This window comes from Salarias fasciatus, chromosome 5 (genome assembly GCF_902148845.1).
Source record: "Salarias fasciatus chromosome 5, fSalaFa1.1, whole genome shotgun sequence".
NCBI lineage: Eukaryota > Metazoa > Chordata > Actinopteri > Blenniiformes > Blenniidae > Salarias > Salarias fasciatus.
This window is the reverse complement of record NC_043749.1, coordinates 23,403,818-23,424,301: the sequence shown is the minus strand read 5'-3', so window position 1 is coordinate 23,424,301 and position 20,484 is coordinate 23,403,818. Positions and strand designations below refer to the sequence as shown.

Below are 20,484 nucleotides of genomic sequence, written 5' to 3'. Positions count from 1 at the left end.
AGAGAAGGAAAGAGGGACAGAACCAGGCAGAAGATACCACAACCCACAGAATTAAAACATCGTAGGTAGCACTTCTGAAGACCCTTCTCAGATGGCAGGAGAGAGTCCTCACGGCCCACATGATCAAAAATTAAAACACTTTTCTAGGACTTCCACAGCAGTCCCGCGTTTGAGAACCACCCACCGCCGAGGCAAGCCAATTAAAGTTATTCAGAACTGTGACCAATCAATCAGAGACGAGTGCAGGTGGAGGAGGAAGAGAAGGAGACAAGGACAAAACCTCGGAGACTCCACACACACACACACACACACACACACACACACACACACACACACACACACACACACACACACACACACACACACACACACACACACACACACACACACACACACACACACACACACACACACACACACACACACACACACACACACACACACACACACACTAGGGCCCAAGCGCTGATGAAAGACACAAATATGTTTTGTTCACAATGGACAACAAACATCACACCTACCACTTCACACATGCAGAAGCACTCCCTCTGCAGAGAAATGAATAAAGCACTTCACACCTGGAATTTTCTAGGGCATCACGCCACTCTACATTACCTCTGCAGCCCACTCAGGAAACTCTACCCAGTGGTTTCTCTCTGTCAAGCAAAGATAGCACCAAAGACACATCAAACATGAGACTGCACATGCATGCGCACGCACACACACACACTGCAAATAAAAACACACACACACACTGCAAATAATAATGTGCAGAGAAGGAAACAAGAAGAAATGATCTGCAGCTTTGGCACACACACACACACACAAAAAAAAAGCATCTTCCTCTGACAGGGCTGGAGCTTCAGCAGACCCCTAATCCTATTTTGACACATAATGCTATATTGTCTTTCTTCAAACAAGTGCAAGCCTTTCTTTTTTTTTTTTCCCCAACCAAAAGCTACTGGTAGCACCAGTGCCGAGACTTTTTTGTTTTTCTCAAATTCATTAAGAACCAATTATTTACACAAAACCAGGCCCCGGATGAAGCAGCGCGGACGTCGGGGAGATTCAGACGCTGTTAGTTCAGTGCTGACACTAAAGAGGCCGTTTCTCCCCAGTGGGCTTTTACAGCTCCATCCCGGTAATACACTGCACTGGACACACACACACACACACACACACACACACACACACGGTGATATACTGTTAGATCTGTTAGAATGCGACCGGAGAAGACACCAGCACAGCGTGCAGGATGTAGCAGTGTGTCTTTAAAGCTCGTCTCATTGATTTCAGTCAGTCTGCTTTACCGGAAGAGAGAAGACTTACACCTGAAGACGGTTAAAGAGAGACGAAAAAGAGCCTTTTTAAAAAAAAAAAAAAAAAAAAAAAAAAAAAAGGCAGCGATATCTAGAAAATGAAAATTCTGCTATGAATTAAAATATTCAAATGGAATGAAAGCAACTGCAGTGTTAATCTTCCACAGGGCGCCTGAGCCACAAACCAGCCATACGTGAATTAACAGCACCTTGGTTCATTTATTAGCTTACGTTCAGTAAAATATGAGTTACATTCAACTATGTTTCCTAGCAAGCACAAATCCCTGAGCACAAATAACAAGCCATTAAATTGTTATTATAACATCAGTAATTCATTATTTGTGTGTGAAAGTTACATTGCATATGTAACATGAACTAACAGCTTCAAAGTGAAAACCATAAACATGCAAATCCTGAAAAAAAAAAACAAAAAACACTGACACTAAACAATCTTTGCCTAGTTTCCCAAAATTGCGCCTTTTCTTTTCTCTCTCTTTTTCTTTTTTTAATAGCAAAGCTATTTTAAGTAATTCCTTCAAACAGTAACTCAGGGACATCTGCATGTGCGGCTGCACTCTGCAGATATATGTATTTTCATTTATATAAACACCGGCAACCAGCGCCAGGCCATCAAGCCGGGGAGCTGAGGAATCCTTGTAACCTTCCCCAGTGTCAGAAAACCAATAAAACGGCAGAAAAATAAATACTGTTTGTTTGTGTGCCCTTCTGTTGTGCTGTCAGCCCAGGGGAGTCTGCGGCTGGGAGTAATGGCGCTGACCAGCGCCGGCGCTGCTTAACGTTCAGCCCACTACTGGTTTAATGTGCCTCTAATGTCCACTGTTATTTTGCTGTGTGATCCATTTTGCTTTGGTTTGAAGAAAACTCACAGTAAATGCCGGAGTCGCCGTGCGAACGGCGGAGTGTGGCTCGCCGGGGCGGAGTAGCGGTTTGAGTGTCGGCTCTCGCAGACCTGACGGGTCGCAGCGATGACCCCTGACCCCTGGGATAGGCTAATGGCAAGTCTGAAAAGGATCCAGCTACGCTTGGAAACTGAAAAATACAATCACGCAGGTACGCAGATGGACAGATAAGTGAATAGCTGAAGGGGGCACAATTAATTTTGGCTTTTCTATTACTATAATGATTATGGTCACTAATCCTCAGCATCAAGGTGTCCTTATTAGGCTAAAAAAACAAAATGGAAACAACTGCAGACCCCTCATTGGTCTAACATTTAAATTCATTGACACAGTGGGGGTGTCAACACAGAGGGCTGCAAAAAGAACAAAAAAAAAAAAAAAATGGAGCTATCGAACAAAGAGCATTTTAAATCCTGCCACCACATTGTGGCTGCGTGTTCATTAAATAAACAGAAGTGCACTTTCCTGGTGGGTTACTTTGGAACAAAATTGGTGTTTTCACTGTTTATCTCCGAAAAAGTCATAACAGAAATTATCCCACATCACCGTGAGTTCACTCTGCGGAGCACACTTTCAAACAAATTCATCCTTTATCCAAAGTGAACTTCTTGAATCGTAATTCGTCCTCGCTGCTATCAGAGCCCCGAGCCACTCAGCGCTCAGCCGCACAGTGCTGTTGTTGTTTACTTATTTGTCGATAAGATACCACATAATTGGATACAAATTAAAAAGTTTTCACTCCACTTTTGCGATAGTAAGTTGTGCTTCAGACAATATCTGGGATTTGAATAGTTCTCTTACAATACAATAGGGTGTAAATTACGACTGATGAGAAAAGCATCAAATGCATCGTTTATTGTGTGCATCCCCAGAGGTGCAAATATGAGCACAATGAAGTACACAAAATACTAATTGGATGACACAAGCACACATTTACATCTCTGTCGAACACAAATGCACAGAAACAGAGTGTCATTTCCTGCAGAGAAGTCTCTCTTTACAGACAAGAGTTGGAAAATAGCTTTTTCTGGAGCAGAAACAAGAGTCACCATGCAGTGACTCAGGGACTCTTTAAGAAAAGCCATCAGGAGAACACACCAGAGCCATGTTCGTAAGCGGTCCTGCAGAAATAGTCTGTGATGTTTCACACAAGCCGGATAACAAGTCGCTGTTGTGTAAGGTCCAGGCTCGGAGATGGAGGGGGAGGGTGGAGGGAGGGACAGAGACGGGGCCCGCACGCTCGCCTTCTCTCTCTCTCTCTCTCCTTTAAAGGTAACCGCTCATGCCGGGAGGATCCTCAACTCCTCTGTAAACTGTCAAAAGGGCTCTTAAATCAAGAAACAAATGGCACTGATCAGCCTTCACATAATCATCCGCTGATGGATCAGCAGATGGGGTGGGGCTGGGGAGCCGGAGCTGACATCAGCTTTCAGAAGAGAAGGTGCGGGCGGGGGGGGCGCTCCGGAGACGGAGCAGGGGTGGTGCCTGGCGTAACACTGGGAATTTGAAACAGATTATTGGAAATTTCAGTAGTCAGCGATACTGGAGCAAATCCACCAGCGCGCCTCATAGAGATGCGGGTCTGCTGGGGTCGGCTGTGAGCAATCTCCCTGTATGGAGGGGAGATGGGAGATGGAGAGGACAAGCAGGGAAGACACGCCAACGAAAACATACCTGATCAAACTGAACAAGACTGATGTCTAACAAAAAAAAAAAAAAAAAAAAAAAAAAAAAACTAAGATGACTTCACTTAAGGAAAACACACACGTGTGCAGCTGAGGCAGGAAGGTCTGTGTTGAACCGAGATAAACCTGCAGCCAGCATGTGGTCAGCGGGCTGACTGATGCAGCCTTGACCACACACACTAACACACACACTAACACACACAAAAAGATACAGACTGAAGGGCAAAACTAAAGGAAAGACAGCAAAAACATCCGTGGGCCTCAGAAAAAAGACGAGGCTCATACGAAAACAGAGTGATTCTCCCATCCATTAATTGGCACTCTGTCTTCCCGCCCTGCGTCCACATGTGGGTGTATCGATCTACAAATGCCGTTCTCGGGTTTCCAGTAATCAAGAGCAGCAAACGGCTGCAGGAGGAGCAGACGGATCCTCCGAGTGCAGAGAAGAGCAGAGATTCGGGAGCGGTCATACACACCAGCCTGAATCATTTATGTGGAATAAACTCTTCTCACCGAAATGCAGCTCAATCCATGTTGAAATCTTTTGAATATATTGTTCTACAGCACCGGCATTTAGCTGAAGCTGTAAAAATATTACAGCAGATGTATGTATGTATTATAAAATGCAGGGTTTTTTTAGACTACTAAGTAATGTAACTGAATACAACTAATCAACCACACTGATAGAAACACATTAGTTTAACAGCTGCAGTTAAAGAAGATAAAGAATCACTAAAGAAGATAACAAAAAAAGCACAAACGTGCAAATTTCAACCACATTTTTCCAGATTTTTTGGTATCTGACCAGTTTACAACTCGAGTTTCTTGTCGATTAACCTAAAAACATGTCTGCTGACAATGAAAGAAGTAGGAAGTACGGGAAAAGCACACGAGTGACAGAAAGGTCCCGATTCAAACCTGATCTTTCTTAATGTAAGGCAACAGTGTTAATCCATCACCACCATAGCAGGGTTGGTATAGATTAAAAAAGGTCAAATGTCTTTAAAAGGTTGTACAGGAACTAAAAACTTGAATTGAGGTCCATATTTTCAATGAAAAAGTGTAATAAACTCCGTCATAAATTAAAGATTATTATTCCTGAAGGGAATTCTGGGAACAGAAACTGGTGAAAAATATGAGAAAGTGAAAAGTAAAACCCACAGTACAGTGAGTAATTCATTATTAATATACAGAATAAGTGTCTAGTGTGCTGCTCCCTTGTACCAGAGGCTTGGACAGAGTTCTCACTGGAAGAGCTGACGGCCTCCACAGCGATGGTGGTGGTGGGAGAAAAATAATAGTAATAAATTAAATAAATTAGATGCATTGGGTAAAATGTGAGCACATGATCACCTTTTGCCCGTTTTGTTCCCCATAAGCAACACTGATAAAATACAGAAAAATGCTTTAATTTTTCTCAGAATGGTGAAATTATTCCATGAAATGTTTGTGTAATTACATCTCTAAAAGGGATCAGTTTTACCAAACTCATAATTTGGTTTAATTTAATAACGTATCACATAAAGATTGCTGCTCTTTGCTACTTAAAGTCTTATTAGTTTGGATGTTTTAAATACATCTCAGTGTTAATACATTACCTGAAGTATAATCTAAAGATTTTATTTCACTTAAGAGGTCTGAGTGCTGCTATAAAACATTGCCTCCTCATCTGTAAAACCATGACTATATATTTGATATAAATAATATGCATCCATCTATTTCGGTTCAGGTCACAGCGGTCTCCAGATCCCAGAGGATTTAGGTAAAGGCAGGGAACAGGTCTCCAGTCCACCGCAGGACAAACAGACACACAGCCACACACACTCTCACAACCCACATGCAGGCCCCAGACCGAGTGACCCACAGCTGGACTCGCACTGCATGCACGACAGTTTGGTAAAACGCGATCAACAAATGCATGACATCTCCTCATTTCAGAAGTTGGGACCAGGAACAGCTCCACGTCCCTGTTAAACGACTTAAGCCATTTTTGAATAATCCAAATAACGATGATGATTGGATTAATCGAAGGGTTGCAGCTCTGTGTGTATCTTTGATAAAGCATTTATGATGACAGGATGTGGGAGTCGGCACACTGCTCATGTGTGCCTATTAAAACTGCTCTGAATAAGCCTGGGGATACGAAAACAATGGCAGTGTCCACCGCCGCCTCTCATCCCCACATACTGTAACACATCAAACGCAGCGGCACGCAGGATAACGAGGAGGATAAGGACTATAAACAGCATCCGTCTGCTCACATTTAGATTCACCAATTCTCGTCCTTCCCCTCTATCATTTCATCCATCTTAAGTCGTTTGACTCTAAATATACACACAAAACCGCCTGAACATCCATCTCGATTGTCAAGCCATTCTTCATCCCCGCTCTGTGAGAAAGCCTCCTCCTCTGCTCTCAAAGCCGCCCACTCTCCTTGTCTATCTGCGCTCCGCACTCCTCCGTTCCAAACTTCCAACTCCTCCGGTACATCACTCACCCCTCTTTCGTTCTTTCACTTCCCCGGGGGCAAGAGGAACATCTGGGCCCAACCTGGCCGGAGAATATTAAAATAGGATTCTTAGCATGTAAATGTCTTCAGGGCTTTTTTTAGATGTTCAGAGCTCGGGCCCACTTTTTTACAAACTAGAGCACGTCAAAATATTGGACATTTCTGAGTTGGTATTTATTCAGCTAGTTTGGGTTCTGTCCTGTCTCGTCTCTTCCCTTCCCTTCACCCACTACCTCACTTGTCAGAAAAAGTAAAATCTCCACCGGGGGTAAGTGAACACAGCACATTATACTCAACTTAGTTCCCTTGTCTCTTTTCATGTAAGACAAACTCAAAAATAATTTGCACACACTTTACATTTTTTGTCTGTGAGAATAAACTACGCATGAAGAGGAAGGGGGCGCAGAGGGAGGCAATCTTGTTACCAGCCAGCATAGCCCTGGGAAGATTTCTATCAGACACACGTATAGAGAGAGGCATCCATTTAGAAAATGGCTTTTCTAGGCATGCTGGGCCATTTAGCACACCCTGTGACGACTCCTGTTTGGGGCAATGATAAATGCTCTTTCACACCCGGTCTGTGTACACAGTCAGACCAGCGCACACACACACACGCACACGCACACACATGCACACACAGCCATATGGGTCCCCGACACAAGACATCACTGGGACAGACCTCAGACTTTTACAGAAAGATTGGCTTCGCTGAGTTTGGCCTACAGACAAAAATAGATAAATAAATAAAATCACTTGAAGTATAAATGAGCTGAAAAAGTCAGAACTTAAATCCCACTGAGCTCTTAGCATTGTGTCAACTCGGGATCACTCAGTCATACAGCCCAGCTTGATCAGAAGTACCGAGGAGACGCCACACCGTCTATACACCAAATTCACAGAGCATTCATCTCACTGTCATGAAGGAGCAACAACTTGTAAATTAATCAATTAGTCAACTAACAGACTGATGCACGAACAGAGTAATTTATCAAGACCTGGAGCAACAGTTGTGTCTCACGTTTTATGAGAACTGACATAGTTTGGATGCTTCTCTACTCAGAGATGAATCCAAATACAAATGACACACATTTTTCACAGCTTTACTGAAGCAGATGTGATTTACAGCATGGGTTAGAGTTCACCATACACAAATGAATACATTCTCAACACAAATGGCTCGAGGGGGTAAAACTGCAAATGTGTTTCTGTAACCATTAATGGGTTAAATTTATCAATCACCTGCAAAAACAAAAAAATCAAAACCAGATATTCTCCAGTTCAAACTTTTCATTTGTGAAAATTTGCTATTGGCAATTTGGCTAAAATGAACACACTCCCTTCTCCTTAAACCAACTCTGGAGAAGAGATTTAGGACGGTTACAGGCATGTTATGTCCCCACTTTGTTCTCTTGGATTAAATCATCTAAAGCTTTCTGTCTAATTGCAGGTCGCTGGAAAACCACAGACAGCGACACTTTAGATTCACCTCAATTAGCAGGTGTGCTCAGCTACACAAACTCTCACAAACGCAAAATGCAAACTGCTTTTTAACTCATCAACTGAGGTCTCAAGAAATGTTTCCGAATAAAAAGTGGGATTTATATGATTTTTCACAGTGAAGCTGCGCCGCTGGGCTGATCTGGGAAACGGGTCAGAATTGTGTTCACATCAAACGCGCAGGTGAAATTACCTTCAGAATGGAGATATGCCTTCTCCCAGTTCAGTGGTCATATTAACCTTTCAAAAAAAGACAACAGATAAGCGAATTCATCTGTTGACGAAATCGTCACTGTGAAAGGACCCTTAAAACTTTTTCATAGAGTCGTGACGTTATCACAGAAGTGGATCTTCACCAAGTGGGAAAGTGTTACGGTTTTTTTCTTTTTTTTATCGTTGTTGAAATGACAACATTTTTGAGATGCATCCTTTTTATCAGGCAGCAGCAATAAGCTTTCACCTTGGAGCAATGAGCAACTATATTTTAACAGTCCTCTGTTGTGTGGATATCTACAACACTCAGTGGGAATACGGAGAAAAAATATTTGCACAAAAACGCAAGAGCCAAATATTTTGGACGGGTAAACACTGTCTGTTATGCTTTGTTTACACTGGATGAGTGCTAAAACTCAACCTATCTCTACAACGCAGCCCGAGCGTCTGCCTGATAGCCACTAATGGTCGTTACCCTTTACACCGGCACCATCCCTGTCAGCTCGCTTCCTCTTCTCTGGGATCCATCAATGTCGCCGCCACACTAACAGCGATCACAGTAACCAGTGTTGCTGCTCCCATAAAGCCACGGGCACTGTACCGGCAGGATGAATCAGACTCACCCGCGTCGCAGTAATGAAGCGTTTATCTCAGGGTGCATTACAAACCCTGGAAGCACTGGGAACATGTGCACACGGCAGAAGTACGAGGAAACAGTGTCAATCACACTTCGGTCGACCATCTGCTCCGCCACAAGACAGACACGTGTTGGACAAAAAAATGCACGCAGGACGGCAGATACCAACACGCGCGATTGCAATCCTGCTCAGTGTGTGTCCGTCTTCATGAGTCATTCAGTGTGTGTGTGTGTGTGTGTGTGTATCATCACACAGATAATATTAAAGTCTGAGACTTTCTTCAACTTCACTTTAAAGCTCTTGTTTAATAGAGCTTCTGAATAAAACCATTCAGCTTCCAGAGAGCCAGAAGGCATCAAGAGAGATCTGGTTTGAGAAGATTCTTTAAAAAAAAAACACACACACACACACACAAAAAGATAAAATAAAGCTGATTTATATCATTTTAAAAAATACAATCTTCTCCATCTGAGAACAGAATGTATCACTAAAACAAGCGAACATCTTACTTGCTGCCCCAGAGCCAGACATGCTCTGTTACACTGTACCACTGAGCCCAATGAAACCACGCTGATTAATAATGCAGGGAAAGGCCGGGCGTCACATGCCAGCGTGACGTCAGCTTACCGATCTCATCTGCTGAGTCCCGGTGACGTGCTGCAGAACCTTTTCCAGCTCCTTCTCGATGCGTCCGGCCCAGTGAATCATTCTGCAAAAAAAAAAAAAAAAAAATCTAATTAAACATCTTTAACCACCGACACCATCATCTCAACATGTCCTCACATTTATATCTCTGTCCCTTGGTGTGTGAGAGAGTGACTGAGTGAGTGTGTATGTAAGACCGGCAGAGAGTGCATCTCCTCCTGCTGGCAAGCTGCCACGCTCGCCCCTGTTCCCGGATCGTATCTGGAAGTTTCCCCGTCCTATCTCTGCTAATGTCTGGGTTAGTCATCAGCACCTCCTCTCCCCGCCGCTCCCTGCATATATCTGGCTGGACCGGCAGCCAACGCGCCCCTCTCGGCTTGGCTGGGATCGGCGGCTCCACAATAAAACTGCTCAGGTCTGACAGAAGTGCACCCTAAGCAGGAGCTGATCTCCGTCAGACGGAGCCAAGTTTGGAATTAAGAGATCAAACGGTTGGAGCTCATCGCTGAGCATCTTCCCAGCAAGCAACAAATGACTTAATGGATGGAGATTTTCACAAGATCATGTTGAAGCAGCAGAGGCCAACCTGAATCCATGCTAAACACTCAGGAGCATGGTCAAGAAGAAGATCTACCTGAAAACAAAAGATCTCATCTCATCAGATTGATCAATTCTGCCATGTGTGTGTTTTTGAGTTTTTTTTTAGATCGTGTGCCAACCTTTTCCTTTCAGCAGCCTGGAGATAGCTAATCATAGCTAGCATCAACAGCGTAATACGATCGTTTGTCTTTTAATATGATGACGGAGACAAATGTCATCTGTAAATGTCAGATTTGCTCAGAAGACAAGAGGGAAGAGACAGATTTATTAAACTGCAAAAAAAAAAAAAAAAATCAGCCTGACAGTGACAGCCCTCGCCATAATCAGCCAGCCGGAGCGGGCCTCATCAGGAGGGGAACAGCAGAGCAAACATGCCAGCGAGTGTGTGAGTTTGTTGACTGTGTTTACCCGGACGGGAGGAGGAGGAAGCGAGCGCGGCCTCCGAACGGAGGACGCAGGGAGACCACTGTGGAGAGAGCGGCGACTATGAAAAGGTCACCTCAATATGAAAAGAAAAACAAGTTTGCAGTGAGAAGAGAGGCGTGCGCGGCGCTCTGACGCTAACAGTGAGGGACAATACCTCTGTCCCCCGAGCCAGGCACACTTCTTATGCAACCGCTTCAGTCTACAGGCTTTACAAACACGCACACACACTTATTTTCTAAATTGATACGTTCCTATATACATGTATATCGTGTGTGTCACACAGACTTCTCTGTTTTCACAGATCTGCAAAGAACAACAGGGTCCTCTATTGAAACATCTATAATGTAGATAAAACAGATAACAATACGACCTTGCTGTTTATCATCACTTCTTTGTTTTATTTTAAGCTCACCACTCACCAACTCAATAGACTACAGATGAGGCAGGATGCTCTGCTGTTCTTTACAAAAGTTGCAAAACTTTTTTCTTTTCAGAATTTACACTTCTGAACATACTATTTTTCAAATGGATATATAATTAATCTGATTCATTAAGACATATGTTGCATTTGTGAATTACAGCACAGATTATATGATCCAATACCACAGCCATCAATTCATATCATCGCCAAATGGAGATATATTTATGAATAGATCATCAGGGCATTAAAGTAATCTTAGCAAATACAGTATATTGACTTTGAATACATTTCAACACATCCACTGTTCCCACAAACTTAGAAATAAGAAGAGTCATGTTTTTTTGTAGATTCTATAGATCTTTCAATAAGTAGTTTTTGTGTACTAACCTGGTCTGCTGCAAACCTGAATTTCCCTCAGGATTAATGAAGTATCTATTTATCCACCTATCTTATTTACTCAAGTTGCACAGACCAGATAAATGTGACAGAAAAGCATTCAATGAGGATATAAATCAACCGAAAACCATGTCGAGACCATAAGATGCCATTAAGAGGAGCACGTAGACAGCTCTGCTCTATTCACCAGTTCACATGACCTACTGTAACAGCGTGCAAACGCCCGAGACAGCCTGGAATAGCCCAAGTTTCTGTTCAGCAACAATTGCACAGACATTTCAGAACAGTTATGTCATGAATTATGTGCACCGCCGAGGCCTCAGAGACCCCTCGTTCTATAAAAGTTGCGAGCTGTCTTTGAAACACACAAGCTGTCATGGTATCGACGCTACATGAAAGCTTCTGATGCTCTCCAGCTCTTTGTACTTTAATGTACACCTCTTCCATTTGCTCCTGTATTCACAAACGCATTTCCCTTTAATTTAGGCTCCACACCATTATGGAAATGCACAAAATATGACGAAATGAGCTTGGATGGAAGACCTGTGTGTGTGTGTGTGTGTCTGTGTGTCTGTGTGTGTGTGTGTGTGTGTGTGTGTGTGTGTGTGTGTGTGTGTGTGTGTGTGTGTGTGTGTGCGCCACATACAGTATCATCACCATGTTTACTCTGTTGCAATGGATCCCATCACTCCGAGGGCCGCGCTCAGATATCTATTAGGGCAGGAGGTTGGACCATTTTTGTGTGTGTGGAAATAGCATTTGGAGGGAAATTGCTGATGATATTTTACCTTCCAAGAAAAGATTTTGCTTTCCGTGAAAATACTGTAAAAATGCCCATTTGGAGTCCAGTTAACAGGTTTTCTCCACACAATTTAGAAATGTGGAAATAGCTTCCTTGTGAGCACGTTTCCCTCGACCAGACACACACCCGTTCAGCCATGCATCTGTTTCCATATAGAATCTGAATCATGTCTATATGCCAACGTATGCAACACGTTTCCTGGGATGCCAGTAAAAATACAGGGGGTCACATTCTGAACATTTCTATAAACACTTCCTGACTCAGACCTGAAATACAGAGGAACTGAAACGGCAGTGGCAGTGGGTGTGGATGTGTGTCAGGCCCTCACATCTGCCTGCGTCTCTCTGCGTACTTCAATTAACTGTCGAACGCCACAGTGATGTGGGTGACCCCAAATCCGGGTTATTAATACTAAGAGGTGACTGAATCTGATAGAGAGCATATTTGCGAGGAGAACGGTGGCCTATTTATGGTATTTTTATCCGTCTGAACAAGGGCACGGCTAAACTTAAATAAGTAATGAGGTTGTTTTCTGTATTTTGAAAAAAAAAAAAAAAAGTGACCCAGTGCTGCTGTAAGAAACCCTGCAAGCTCAGATTAGATTACTGACAAATAAAATAAAATAAATATGATTTCAACATTCCTGGGATTTTGCCTGTAATATAACCCAGGTGTGCCTGTAAATTACTCGCATCACTTTTCTTTATAGAGCTTGAGTAATCAAGTCAATGGTCCAGTTATTTGTAGTTTTGAGTCAATCGAGTGTGATATAAAGGATAACTGATTTTTTGTACCTTTGAAAGTCACCTTGGCCGTTAAACTAACAGAGTCCTCAAGGTTTCAAGGGATAAAAACCAGGCATTATGAAATCATCACTCAAATCTCAGTCATTTCTCGCTGACTAATCACCACTACAGTCGACACACACTCTCCCTCTCTCTCACACACACACACAGATCACATCAGATCGGTCGAGTTGGCTTTAAACAGGACTAGGCATCAACTGATGCTGCAGACTTCAGGAACTGTTGCTCTCTTTGCAAAAGCTTATTGTTTAACAAAAATATTAAACTGCGAAAATAATCTCAAATGAACAAATGCTTCTTAAAAAGGGACTATTTCTGTAAATTGTTGTCTTTTTTTATTATTATTACAGAGCCTGACTCCGCACAGGTGGCAAATTGTTGCAGCAAATATTACATTTACCAGTGTGTGTGTGTGAGTGTGTGTGTGTGTGTCCTTGACAAATAAATTGCTGTATTATTCCCAGATGATGGGGAAAAAAGTTAGGAATATAAAATATGACTGTAAACTATTTCACAACAGGTGCAGGATGAATTTAGAAAATAAAAACTCCAGCAGTTTGTGCTGGAGCAGCTGGACGCTTTGCTCGACTTTCTGCCTGCGGTCACTTGACTCCAGAATGAACGCTCTGAACGCACATTTCTACTGTAACATTTAAAGATTCAGAAACCAAAACGCTCCGGTTGAAATCGGCATTTGTGTCCAGATAAGATCTCCAGGCTGCGCGCGGACGAGCGTCGCCTTCCCGAGACGACAGCACGTCCTCTATTGCTGTTGTTATTTTATTTTTATCCCGGAGAATCTTCTCGGTTCGCCGTCTGGACGGGCTGCTGGCCCGGCAGACATGTGCGTTTTCCCGCTGAAGGAGACTTTGGTGCGATGACCGCCGCCGCCGCCGCCGCCGCCGCTGCCCACAACAACACCGACAGCCGGATAAAGATGTGAGAGATGTGACATTCGCAGCATCGCGGAAAACCGAGCTGCGTGAGTGTGTGTGAACATCAGGGACAGCGGCTCCGCTCGCGCTAAGGTGAAGCGGCGCTGCGCGTGCAGGCAGGCGCGTCAGGGGCCACCTGTCCTCGTGCGGCGCCCCACAAAACCCACCTTGGTCCCCCCCCCCCCTCCCCAAACGAAAACCCCGCGGGGTACTTACGTGTAGTGCTGGGGGAAGAGATGCGTCCCGGCGGTCGGCGTGGACACGCAGATGATAAGTACAGTTTGGATCGCGAACAGGCAGAAAATACCGCACGACTGCGCGCAGATCGCCATTTTCCATTAAATATTCAAGAAACTGGGATAAATAAGAGAAGGACCGGAAGGAGTTGTCTCTCGCAGCTGAGCTAAGAATAGCCAAGCTTCCAGAGAAAGTGTGTGGTAGGAGGTGATGGTTGGCGGAGGCTTCAGCTGGACACTTCAGCCGGCAGTGAAATCTCAGAGAGAGACGCACACGAAGCGCTGTCAGCCGGAGACTCGGGGGATCCGGATCCGGATCGGGATCGGGATCGGGACCAGAACGAGGAAGATGCTCCTCCGCCGCCGCCGCTGATGTGCCTGGCTTCCTATTTGCGCACTCGCTGTCCTCCCTCCCTCTTCGCCGCCGCGCACATTTGCTCCTTTGCTCTCACACTGTCTCCAATGTAACGAGCGCACAGAGTGAAGCGTCCAGTGCGCGAGCGCAGCGCATCCACCACGCAGTTTCACAATAAACCTAAGGCAGCGCGTTTCTCTAAATGCACGTGTGGAAATTTATATCATCCTTAAATCCGACTAAGAGCAATATGATTTGTTATAAAAAGTGTTTTTAAGGATGTTTATGTCAAAATCTTATATTTATTCTTCCCATTTACGCACAGCTCTGGTGATTCATTCCAGTTCTGCGTTTTATTTTCACACTTTTATTTTGGTAAAAGCTGGCCGTTGAGCTTCCTGTGCTCATTCCGTCCATCAGTGGAACTTTATTCATCTGTTGGCACCAGTGGTCCTTCCTCCTTTCCAAACAGTCTATTCCTGTGCTTCAGACAGACGGGGGCGCGCATCAGGCCACCTCCTCTTCCTCCTCAAGCCTACTTTCTGTGCACTCCCCAAACTCTGGAATACGAGCAGATCTCAAGTCTCTATTCTGATAATGAGGTTCATGAATGTGGAGAGGGGCGTATTGTACTAACTGGAGTGTAAACATCCAGCTTTCACCTTCAGGCTGCTCTCTAACATGCCGCTGTTTTTGGTGCATCTGGTCCAGTGGATGAAATTTTAAATGAATGCAAAGATAAACAGCTGCATAGTTCTGAAGATAGCAGCACCAGATTTTGACACAGCATCTTCAGCTTTATAGAGAACGCCTCTTTGTTTCACATAAATGGAAGAATTTAATTAATTATAAGCTTGGAAATCATTGGGTGTGTTTCAGCTGAGCAGGCTGCGCACTGTGTAAGTCAGACGCTCTTCATTTTACTGGCAAACAAGGAAAAAAGATGCACTGCACCCTCAAGGTACATCTAATTCAGCATGAAGTTACCCCCTCAGAGGACTGACTATCTCCCTCTATCAGCTGTGTGTTTGTGCGTGTGTGTCCTATGGGCACCTGCGCCCGTCTTTCCACCTTTCGCAGCGCGGCCGTTTCTCCTCTAATCTTCCCAGTTCACCTGCAGGCCATCCTGGGTGTGACACATTTGCACCTAGACACAAGCTATTTGCCGCCATACATAACATAAAGCATGGTTCGTCAGGTCACGTCTGTCCTTTTCCTGTATTTTCAGAACTCAAATCATTCAACTAAAGTTTGGGCACTAAAGGAGCCTCTAAGACTTTTCAAATTTCTCCAAATGTCTCTCAGTCAAATCGCAGGTTCGGGTCATTCGGCCGGCCCTCGACCGCCCCTGGGGGAAGCTGACATCTCTCAGCTCATTGGCCGGTCTCGCGGCTGTGTTGTCCTTGGTTCAGTCAGTCAGGTGCTCTGCTGCACAAAGCCACGCAGCAGTCAGCCGGGTTTCTGCCTCTTCGCTGACCGAGAAGACGGGGCGGCTTCGGTCGAGAGGACACACTGTAAGCCACGGCACACACCTCAAGGGGGGGTTTAAACCCACCCGATGACATGGATTAGAAGCTACAGCAGCCCTCTTCTGCATATGCACACGGACGTCATGGATCATTCAGTCAGAACAAATGCCTGGGCTTGTTGCTCAGGAAATGAAATAAATAAAAAAAAAACAACAATGCTTCTTTTCCCCCACAGCTACAATTTTTAAGACATATCGAGCAAGCAACTCCCTCTCATCCTCCCCTCTGTGCAACTCTGTGGGAAAAAAGCAAGACAACACCACGTTTGATTTATTATTCTCTCACGTAGAAAAAAAAATAACCCAAATTGATGGCTGCTCTTGCACATTAATTTACTGTACAAACTTCCCATCGTGACATTATTGATAATAAACATACACTTGGTGGCTTGCTGACTCACTCCAAACATTTCTGCTGACTCACAGTCGTCCCTTTGCGAGTGGAGAGGTCTGTATTTATCAGCAGAGAGGATCTTCTTCACCTCTGGGTCGCTTCAGCTACAACAACAGGAAAACACCGGCAACCAGTCGCAGCAACAAGTGCGGATGAGGCAGCGGTTTCACGGTGAACTGCTGTATCGTCGCAGGCATGATTCCCGCACCGAGGCTCGATACCAACTAAAGTTAGCAGCAGGGTCCCAGAAGCAGGTGGGCAGGCGCAGCATGAGCCACGGTTCAGAGGGAACACGGAGGAGGGAAAACATCAGGAATAAAAATATAATGAAAGGAAGTGTTCTGGATAAAATACACCATCGTCTTAATAACCCCAGAGGACACTGTGTTCCAGAGAATATAAAGGAAATGAATTATAAACCTCGCAGTTCATTATTTGATAATAATAGGTAATGAAAATAACATTTCAGAAGTGGCTGCTTAGGTCATGTACAAGTGTAATTATAAGATTAATTTAGTACATGTGCTGCCAATTGTATTCCTGTTTTTCTGTATATTGAAGATAATTTTTAAAAATGTATTCATTAAGGATATTCTTAGAACTTCTGTGTAGGAATGCAATAACACTGATTAATAACTTTTGCAATATTTTTGTTAAGAAGATGACAATTTTTAAAATGATTGTGACAAATAAAGGTCACATTATCGGCGTGATCAATATTAGTCTATTACCTCTCCAGCACCAGTGTTTGATGACCTTGGCCGGCCTCGTGTGCAAATTCACTTTAATTTGTTTGTATCTGAGCGGAGGTGGTGGTGGTGAGCAGAAGAGTGGCACATGAAAGAAGTGACTGTCACTCGGCGGCATCGACTCCCAGCGAACACGATGCAACGCTCTGAGAGAATCCACTCTTTATTACGGCTGATCGATCAGCCGGGCTCGGGGATCCGCTCGGCGAAAACACAGATCAATGACCTCAAGCTCTGCTGATCCTTCAAACGCTGAGAGAGGCGGACATAAGGCGGCCCTTCAATTCGCGGGATCTTTCTCTCATTGGCCGTGCAGTTTCTCTTGAAAAGATTGACCTGCCAATCTGGTATCGATCCTGGGAGTGGAGCGGAAGGAGACTGGCCTGGCTGTGCTGTATCAGACTCCGGCCTTTCTGGGACTGCTCCCCCAGACAGAGGCCAAGTAGGTTGGAGTAGAATTAATCACTCCTTGTTTCCCCTGTCTCCCAGCCTCAGGGAAGTCACCAGTAAAGGCACAGCCCACACATCCAGACACACACACACACACTGTCCTGTTATCTTCCTTTTTCCTCCAGCTTATCCATCTTTCTCTTCCTCCCTAACCTCCTCCTCTGCCTCTTTCTCCAGCCTGTATGCTGATGTTCTGCTGCGCTGGACAGAAAAGTGAGGCTTCACACTCTGTAAAACCGAGTCTAGTCAGCATGCTGAATGCTAAGATTTTATATTTCTGATTAGAGAGGGACTGCGCGTCGCGTTCGCCGCAGATGATAGAGCCCGTTGCCCTTGAGAGAGAGTCCCGGCGCTCGCGGCAAACTTCAATGATCCTCTCAAGTGCTCTCTGTAAAAACAGGAGCATGATATACTGTCACTCATTTACTACACACTTTCTTTGAGGCCCTTGTCTTTTTCTTCAACTAGAGCTGGAAAGAGCTGATTTGCCCTTGTAGTCTATGTGCGTTTTGTCGTCTTCTCCCTGCTCACCTTGCCGTTCATCCACTATTTAGCTGAATCCATTCACCAGATCAGATGGATTCCAACCAAACAGCAGTGTATTTAGGTCTTTAATTGTTTTTAATATCCGCAGCTCTGAGTATTTGCTGAGCTCCGTTTGCTCACGGCCTCGACGGTTTACTGAAATCGATAAGAAAATCCCTCGTTCAGCCACAGAGCTTTGTACACCTCCTTTACTGTAAAACACAAACACACACAGAGATGTACGACCGCAAGGCACTCTGGGACTTTCATGCTCAAATGTCAGAGCGTTTCATCCTGATGATGATGACTCACTCCCCTCGTTCATAGTCTGCATGAAAGAACAACAGCGCCAATTAATGCCCGGGCCGCCTCACGTGCAATCCGAGGATAGCAGCCACTCTGGTAAATAATGAAGTGGGGCGTATAAACAGCGCTGTCGTGAGACGGAACATAAATATACATGCATTTATGAGCTAAATCTTTACATTTAAGGGTATGTTTTATCACCCCCAGAGAATCTCCCCCCACTTCGCCCACAGAGACGAGTGACTGGATGTGAAAACAGAGCAAGACTCAGCACTCATTGACATGCTCTACTAGAGGCCTAATGGCCCCTGGGTAATGGCCTCTTTGGTCTTCAGGAAATCCTCCCTCATGCATACATCAAAGCTGGGATTGAGAAGGATCGAGAGTGGAAATGGAGGAGAGGAAAGAGACATCAGTGCCACACAGGGAGGAGAGATGAAATCAACACAGTAAAGGGAGCTCTGTAGTTTTTGTTTATGGTATTCATATAAAGGTCAACCCAGTACACTTGGTTGATTACACTTAGGGTTGTAATCAACTCTAGTATTATACTAACAGTCTGCCAGTAGGACTATACTTTTTTTTATGTATTTAGTATCTTAAACACAAAATGATGAAGTGCAAAAAGTTGCATTGAAATATTTTTTTAATCACATGGAAATATTTTCCAAAACGTCATTGAGGACTCTAACAGTGATATTTGCAATATGTTTACAGATATTTGAAGGGAAAACCAAGGAGTAGTAGTATAAATAATGCATTATTTGGCCTCTTTGTGCTGTGACAGCCAACTGAAATATGCATGATTAAAATACAATACTGTACTTTACAGTATGAGCCCGAGTTTAGCCAATAGTTTATTTTAAGGCTGGTGTGAACCTGTGCTTTGTCAATAATGTGGATTTATAAAGTTATGTTTCATCCCTTCATCATGAATGCGCAACCTGTTTTCCTCTATTCTCTCAGTGAAGTTCACGTGCACATCTTTCTGTCTCTCTTCCTGTATTTTCCCTGTACTTTGCTGACGCGCTGTATCCCCGTTCTCAGCCAGCTGCTACAACACGAGACCTAAACAAGCCCCCTCCCCTTCTCCCACCGTCCATGAGCCATCTGCTTAGTCTGCATATCACAGATCTGTCGGTGCTATCTAATTATAATTCGCACAAAAGTCTTCATCGTGACCCTGACCGTGTTTGCGAAAGTTTTTTTGTCTTCCTCCATATGGCAGGAACACAGAAGGCACCTGTCTGTGTGCGTCTCCACACCTACAGCGGGTCTCCGACCTGGGAGAAAAAATATACAGCAGAGCAGTGAGGGCACACATTCAGAGGAAACTATGACCTCTATTTGTCCTACACCATTAAGCAGAGCATGAATTCTGCCCCTTCACAATGATTTTCAACTCTTCTCCTCAGTTCAACCTTTGGTTTTTTGCTCCCACCTCAGCAGACGTCCCCGCAGACTCGCTTGGAGGTGAACGTGGTCACGTTCTTTAAAATCCAGATGACGTGGATTGAGATGGGGTGAGAATAAATCGGGAGCGACTTTAAGCTGCTCCACAGAGGCATGCCGACATCGAATTGGCCCTCAGTATGTTTGCAGGGAGCGGAGTGCTCGGCGTTGCAATACAGAGTACATTAAACAGTGTCTGCATTAGAGAGGCAGAACTAACAGGCCTGTGGCGCCTTCAGGAGCTTGATAAGGCAGGCGGGTGGTCCTGTCTGAACGTGGTCGACTCCGCTTCTCTTGTCACTGTGTGGAGTGAGAAGTGCAAAGTCGCTTGCCCGCCCTGCCGTCACATTAAAGAGCATCTTAATTGGCATTAAAACTGGTGATAAGAGCTTAATGAAGGAATTAATAGATAACACACATTCTGGAGCTTATTCTCCACAGTCACACTCTGACAGACACATAAACACACACAGCTGTGCTCAAACGGGAGAAAATGTTCCAAGTGAAGGCAGAGTGAGTGAGAATTCCTGGGGAAGTGGCGGCCCTGCAGCCAGGTGCAGGTCTGGTACTTAAAACCTGTAATGGATCACGTCACCTTGCATGACTACAGCTGACCTTCTCATGCAATATGGCTGAAAGTGTGGCTGGAATGGGGAAACATGCGCTCATATTAGACT

General features: G+C 44.4%; 1 protein-coding gene across 3 annotated transcripts in view; it reads right to left on the bottom strand.

The window, feature by feature from the left end:
- The window catches only part of cacna2d2a (calcium channel, voltage-dependent, alpha 2/delta subunit 2a), a 142,269-nt gene extending 127,746 nt beyond the window's left edge, over positions 1-14,523 (bottom strand). For all 3 annotated transcript variants that reach the window (XR_003931443.1, XM_030090916.1, XM_030090917.1), the window contains exons 1-2: positions 14,029-14,523; positions 9,409-9,490 (exon numbers count right to left, since the gene is read on the bottom strand). Coding sequence is in view for 2 of the 3 variants with exons in the window: in XM_030090916.1 (XP_029946776.1) it covers positions 9,409-9,490; positions 14,029-14,144 (198 nt within the window). In the remaining variant the exon portion in view is untranslated. The remainder of the gene's footprint in view (positions 1-9,408; positions 9,491-14,028) is intronic.
- Positions 14,524-20,484: the final 5,961 nt, after the last annotated feature.